This window comes from Marmota marmota, unplaced genomic scaffold (genome assembly GCF_001458135.2).
Source record: "Marmota marmota marmota unplaced genomic scaffold, marMar, whole genome shotgun sequence".
NCBI classification, from domain to species: Eukaryota; Metazoa; Chordata; class Mammalia; order Rodentia; family Sciuridae; genus Marmota; species Marmota marmota.
The window spans coordinates 771371-778481 of NW_026000205.1; the positions used below are offsets into that span (position 1 = coordinate 771371).

At 56.6% G+C, this 7111-nt stretch overlaps 1 protein-coding gene across 3 annotated transcripts in view; it reads left to right on the forward strand.

The window, feature by feature from the left end:
* Positions 1-7105, forward strand: part of Kcnc3 (potassium voltage-gated channel subfamily C member 3) — an 18117-nt gene extending 11012 nt beyond the window's left edge. The window contains exons 1-4 of one of the 3 annotated variants that reach the window (XM_048790482.1): positions 1705-2812; positions 4082-4273; positions 4551-4647; positions 5997-7105. In XM_048790482.1, coding sequence (XP_048646439.1) covers positions 1927-2812; positions 4082-4273; positions 4551-4624 — 1152 coding nt within the window. In that variant the 5' untranslated portion in view covers positions 1705-1926 and the 3' untranslated portion in view covers positions 4625-4647; positions 5997-7105. Of the gene's footprint in view, positions 1-1704; positions 2813-3331; positions 3437-4081; positions 4510-4550; positions 4648-5996 lie in introns of those variants that run through there. The other 2 variants (XM_048790483.1, XM_048790484.1) reach the window with 2 other exon arrangements.
* Positions 7106-7111: the final 6 nt, after the last annotated feature.

The following is a 7111-nucleotide window of genomic DNA, read 5'->3' on the forward strand; positions in this document are numbered from 1 at the left end:
GCCGCTCTGCGCCCCGCCTCCCGGCCCTGCTGGCCCGCCCCCACTGCAGTGCCGCAGCCTGTGCCACTCACCCGGCACGAAGGGGGGCGGGGAAGCAGTGGGCATGCGCTCTGCAGAGTGTTCTGGCCTCGTAAACCACTGCGGAGAAACAGGGCCTGCATTAACCCCCTGGCCTACCCCAGGGTCTAGAGTCCTCTGTTGCTGGACACTGTCCTTGCTTTCTAGTGTGCATTTAGGATTAAAAGTCGATCCGCCCCTCCATCCTCTGTGCCTTCACTACCCATCTGATTAAAGGCCCCTCTTCACCTCAGCACCCATTGTCTTCCTTTCCCAATGCATGAACTCTTAACCCCTCCCCTCTACATAGCTGATAAAGCCCACTGCCATTCCTAGAGGTGTGACCCCTGGGCTGCCTTCTCCCAAACCTTGACTCTGTCCCCTCTTCAAGGCTTTTGTCAACCCCTCCCCCACCATTATGTAGCAGGACTATGGTTCTCCATCAACTTGAAACAGCCTACTCGCACCTTTGATCCTTGCCCTGTCCTCTCCCCAAATGTCTAGGCCCCTGACTCCTTATCCAGAGCCTTAAGCCACTCCTCTCTCTACTTCTTTAGTCCTCTTCCTTTTTTGTAGCTTAACCCTTCAACACCTCCTTCAGGGCTCTGATCTCCTACCTCCACTTTTTGGTTCTACCTCTGCCTGTTCCTTTGTGAGGTCCTCTATCTCCCCTTTCTGGGGCCTGGACATTGGCACTGAGATTTTTTTTTTTTCTTTATATTTTTTAGTTGTAGGTGGATACAATACCTTTATTTCACTTATTTATTTTTATGTGGTGCTGAGGATCAAACCCAGAGTCTCAACATGTGTGAGGCGAGTGCTCTACCGCTGAGCCACAACCTCAGCCGCGCAATACCTTTATTTTATTTTTATTTCGTGCTGAGGATCAAACCCAGTGCCTCACGCATGCTGGGTGAGCACTCTACCTCTGAGCCACAACTCCGGTACGGCACTGAGATTCTTAACCCTGACCTGTCTCTGACTCAGACTTGCCCTCCACTAACTGATGTCCTATATCCCAGTAAAGGTTCAGATCTTCTTATTGTGTTCCCGGCACTGGACCAAAAATGTTTTTTGGAGCCAAGCCCTTTATACACTCATATAAATTAATCCATACAATAATCCCACATGAATAAAATCTCCTTGTCCAAGTTTGGTAGGTTAAAAGCTCAAATCAAACCCAGGTTTTCTTGGTTTTACTGCCCCATGGTTCTGACTCTCCATTCTTCCCCTTCCCTCAGCTCCAAGCTGAGTCCCAAAGCTTCTAAGACACTGAGGGTGTGTGATCTTAGTCCCCCTCACCCCCATCCTTCAGCACAACACTTGGACCTTTCCAGGGGGCCCTGAGATGGAGTCCAGGGACCAGGAGGGCAGGGGCAGTGGTCTAGGAGACAGGAGGGGCTAGGAACGCAGGTTCCAGGGAAGGCTTCCTACTGCATATGATGGGGCCAGCTCCTGTCTTGCAGCCTCTGTTTCTACCCTTTCACTGGTTTTGGAGGAGAGAATAGGATGCTAGAAGTGTTGGAGCCACAGGGTTGGGGTACCATGGTTCCCCCAGAGTTTGGGCCCCAGGAAGCTAGGGAAAGGGGCACTGGAAGGGTCTTTCTTCTGGTGGGTCACCGATTTTCTCTCTCATCTTGCCTGCAGTATGTGGCCTTTGCCTCACTCTTCTTCATCCTTATCTCCATCACCACCTTCTGCCTGGAGACCCATGAAGGCTTCATCCACATCAGCAACAAGACGGTGACACAGGCCTCCCCAATCCCGGGGGCTCCACCAGAGAACATCACCAATGTGGAGGTGGAGACGGAGCCCTTCCTGACCTACGTGGAGGGGGTGTGCGTGGTGTGGTTCACCTTCGAGTTCCTCATGCGCATCACCTTCTGCCCGGACAAGGTGGAGTTCCTCAAAAGCAGCCTCAACATCATTGACTGTGTAGCCATCCTGCCCTTCTACTTGGAGGTGGGCCTCTCGGGCCTGAGCTCCAAGGCGGCCAAGGATGTACTGGGCTTCCTGCGCGTTGTCCGCTTTGTCCGCATCCTGCGTATCTTCAAGCTGACCCGACATTTTGTGGGGCTGCGTGTGCTGGGCCACACGCTCCGTGCCAGCACCAACGAGTTCCTGCTGCTCATCATCTTCCTGGCTCTGGGGGTGCTCATCTTTGCCACCATGATTTACTACGCAGAGCGCATTGGCGCTGATCCGGATGACATCCTGGGCTCCAACCACACCTACTTTAAGAACATCCCCATTGGTTTCTGGTGGGCCGTGGTCACCATGACCACCCTGGGCTATGGAGACATGTACCCTAAGACGTGGTCGGGGATGCTGGTTGGGGCGCTCTGTGCCCTGGCGGGCGTGCTGACCATCGCCATGCCCGTGCCCGTCATTGTCAACAACTTTGGCATGTACTATTCACTGGCTATGGCCAAACAGAAGCTACCCAAGAAGAAGAACAAACATATCCCCCGACCCCCGCAGCCTGGCTCTCCTAACTACTGCAAGCCTGACCCACCCCCACCACCTCCACCCCACCCTCACCATGGAAGTGGTGGCATCAGCCCCCCACCACCCATCACTCCACCTTCCGTGGGCGTGACTGTGGCTGGGGCCTACCCTTCAGGGCCACACACACACCCTGGGCTGCTCAGGGGGGGTGCAGGGGGGCTGGGGATTATGGGGCTGCCTCCTTTGCCGGCCCCTGGGGAGCCCTGCCCGCTGGCTCAGGAGGAGGTGGTTGAAATCAACAGGGCAGGTGAGGCTGGGACCTGGGGGTCGCTGGGAGGAGTGGCTGCTGAGTTTCAGAGAGACCAGGGTGGTGGGCACCAGAGAGGGGAGAGGAAAGGCCAGAGAGGAGGCGCACACTGCAACGGAGACGTGGATCTGGTGAAAGAGAATTATGGGGAGAGACAAGACTATTCCAAGAGGCCAGCAGGGCAGAGGCTGTGGAAATAGGAGTGATTGGCATTTGGTGAGAGGGACCCAGGAGGGGCTCCAGGGGAGACACAGGGTCTCACAGGAGTCCCAGCAGGACAGAGGCAGGCAGAAGACAGCTGTAGCATCTGAGCTATTCAGAGACTGTCCTGAGGCCCCAAGGCCAGAGGTGACATAGTGGAGTCTGAGGCAGGGGTCAGAATGTCACTTAAAGAAAGCCAAGACTTGAGTGAGTAGTGGGGGACAGCTGAGGAGTCCAGGATCTAGTAACAGTGAGGCTGGAGAGGGAGACAGGTCTGAAAACTAAGAGTCAGAGGCCTCGTGGACAATATGGTCATAGGACAGAAAGGCGACTTGGACACCAGGACCAGGTGGGCTCTGCAGAGGACAGCATGCGAGGGGACTGGAGAGAGCCCAGACAGATGTCGCTATGAGGGGAGATGAGGTGAGGGAGAAGAAAGTTGACTGTGTGCGTGTGTCCTGTGTCCCAGGGGAGTCCGTGCCTTAGAGGCAGAGATTTGGGTGTCAGGGAGGAGGAAGAGGTGGGCCCCACCCCCCAGGTCTTAAGTAGGCCAAGAAAGGGAGCTGGGCCGCCCAGTCCCCATCTTGCTCCCTCAGCCACTGACCCAGTTTCACACCAATTAAAAATAGCTGGAGTCAGAGCCTAGGGGACCCCCACCTCCCCTCCCTCATCTATCACCTCCCCAGCCCTTCCCCATGGTGCCCTTTCCAGCTCCCAACACTTGTCCCTAAACAGTCACTTCCTGACCCACTACTTCCTCCGCAGCCATCCCCTCCAAGCCCCAGTACCCCACCCAGCGCGGCCCTGCCCTACCAACTCAGGGCTCTGCCTTGGTCCTTCTCAGCACCCAGCCTGCTTCCCACACCACCTCCCAACACCCAGCACCCTATACCTGGCCCAGCTTCTGCCAACACCCTGTCTACCCTGACCATCCTGGTTGCCCTTAATACCTTGTCCCCAACATGACCCGTTGTCATCTCCCTTCCCAATACCCTCTAGCACCCACAAGCCTCCTCCAGCTCCCCAGCACCTCACTCTCTTGTCTCCTTCTGACTTCCTTGGATGCAGACCCCCGCCCCAATGGGGATCCAGCTGCAGCAGCACTGGCCCACGAGGACTGCCCCGCCATTGACCAGCCTGCCATGTCCCCGGAGGACAAGAGCCCCATCACACCTGGAAGCCGGGGCCGTTACAGCCGCGACCGAGCCTGCTTCCTCCTTACCGACTATGCCCCCTCCCCTGATGGCTCCATTCGAAAAGGTGAGGTGCCCTCCATGGGCCCCTGGGACCCTCCCTCTCTCCCCTGTCCAGGGGGGAGGGGCGAGCGGTGGGGGTGGAGGCACTGGATTCCCTCCCCCACTCCCTTAGTCCCTAACGGCCTCCCTCCCAGATCTCCTCTCCCTCCCTGCCCTAAATTTCCTCACCACTGACCCTTCGCCTGTCTTTATTCCATCTCCATTTCCCCCCAACCACCCCTGGACCCTCTGGCCTCTTCCCCCACCCCCAGCCACTGGTGCTCCCCCACTGCCCCCCCCAGACTGGCGTAAGCCAGGCCCCCCAAGCTTCTTGCCCGACCTCAACGCCAACGCTGCGGCCTGGATATCCCCCTAGTGGACGAACCCCCTCCCCCCGGGGTAAGTAGCCCCCTTGGTCCCTCCTGACTCCCCCTCCCTCCTGACTAACCCCTCTGAGAACATGCAGCCCCCACTGACCGAGACTCCCACCCCTCACCGTGGACAGCTGCATCCAGCTCCTGACACGGACCCTCACCCACCTACCCCAGGACTTGCCCTGCCCCTCACTAACCCCTGAGAACTAACCCTTACCCTCCCTCCCACACCTGGTGCCTGACCCCCACACCCTGCCCCATGACTGACCCATCACCCCATTCACATCTCCCCCCTGGATTTTTTTATTCAATCAGGAAACCTGGATGCACACCTGGGACACCCAGATGTAGAATGGCTCAAGCCCTCAGGGGTGAGCCAGCATTTAATCTGGTGTCCCCATCAGCATCCAGCACTAGCTGGGCATAGGGATTCCCCTGAGCAAACCCACGTCCCAGGAGCTCAGGGAAGTGGGGAACAGGCACTAACCTAGGAGGCTCCTGGCAGAGGTGATCTAGGCTCAGATGGAGGAGGCACAGGGAGGGCAAGAAGGGGTACAAGCAAAACTCCCAGGAATGGGACTTAGGATCAGAGGTCTGCAGTGGGCCAGAGCTCTGGCTGAGAGCCAGAGACCTAATTCTATCTGCTAATGACTAGAGGAGCCACACAGGCAAAGCCTGGGAGACCAGGTCGCACAAGAAGGGAAAGCCGCAGCTAGATGAGACAGGAAAGCTGGGCCAGGCTGGGGGCTGGGAACCTTGTCCAGGAGCCCAGGCTGGCAGGTGAGTCTGGGTAGGACAGGGGCAGCTCAAGGGGGCCTTGTGGGAAATAGCTGGAAGGAGAGATGAAGTCAGGAGACCAGTGAGGGTCCAGGGGAGAGGATGAGGCCTGAATGGAGCTGTGGGAATAGAGAGGAAGAGATGAGGCAGACAGGGGTCAGGGACCAAGAGGGACAGGGAATGAGAGTGTGCAGAGGTGTTCGTGGATGAAGCATCCAGCGCTTAGCACAGGCTGGGAAGTGAACATGTTCTGTCATCCTGCAGAGCCTGCCAGCCCCTGGCTCCTTTCACATATCCAATCATTCGCTCCTTCAGCAATGAATTCTTAAGGGCATAGTGCCAGGTATTGGAGAATCTGCCATCATGGTTCCCAGTCCAGAGCAAAGGTCGGCAAGCTGAGGCCCAGGGGCCAACGCATCCAGCCAGCTGTTTTTGTAACAGAACTTTATTGGGATGCATCCACTGTTTGACTACAAAGGCAGAGTGGAGGCCACACAGCCCCCAGACCAAAAAGGCTCACTCTCTGGCCCTTTATAGAAACAGTTTGCCAAACCCTGGTTGGAGGAAGCAGAAAATAAGAAAAAGATTTTTTTTCAGGTCACTTCAAATAAGGGGGATCTGTGGAAGCCTTTTATGAGAGATGACATAAAACCTGAAGGGTGGAAAGAGCCAGCCAGGCAGAAGGAACAGCAAGTGTCAAGGCCCTCAGGTGCTGAGGCCATCTGTCAAAGAAATGACCAGGAGGGCAGCAGGGCTGGAGCTGAGCTGACCGGGTGGGGGGAGTGCAGAGTGGGGTCTGGGGAGCACCATAGGAGCCAGGTGTGCTTGTAATCCCAGCAGTTTAGGAGGCTGAGGTAGGAGAATCATAAGCTAAAGACCAGCCTGAGCAATTTAGCAAAGCCCTAAGCAACTTAGGGAGGCCCTGCCTCAAAATAAAAAATAAAAAGGGCTGGGGATGTGGCTCAGTGGTCGAGTACTCCTGGGTTCAATCCCTCATACCAAAAAAAAAAAAAAGATAAAAAAGAAACTCTGCTGCAGTCTAAGGAGATGCCACCGGGGAACTTGAGGAGTCCCCAGGGATAGCTTGTCTAAAACCTAGGTTCCACAGAAGTTCAGGAAGGGTTTGACCAACCCCAGGCCATAGAGCACACGGGGAGGACCCAGGCTTCCAGTTCCTAGTCCAGGAAGGACTGCCTGCTCCTTGGTTCCATCCCTCTGCCTCTCCTTTTTGCAACCCTCACCATCCTCCATTCTCATCTCATTACTCTCCCCCACTCCCCTCCCTTATCTCATCTTGCCCCTCCCCCTGCTTGCACCCAGCCCTTCCACCCTTTGTTCTCCCCCCCACATCTGAGGGGCCCTGGTGAATTGGAGGGGGGAGGGGGCCAGAGGACGGGGGAATATGGGTGGGGGATGGGGAGGTCCCTGCTTCTCTGCCTACGATGCCAAAATCCATTCATTGAACTCAAATGATGGCTGGAGCTGATGGGGCTGGCTGAGTCTTCCACCCATGTCCGGATCCTTCCCTACCAATGCCCACCCCAATTTCTTTTCCCAGGACTCTCCCTTCCACCGAGACCCCTCCCCACCCCAGTTGTCCTCTTTCCCTCCTTTCCCCCAAACCCTCCTTCCTTGTCTGCCCTCCACCCTGACCAACCACTGATTGCACCTGACCCTTGCCCCCCCCTTCTCCCTGCCCACCCAGCCTTGGC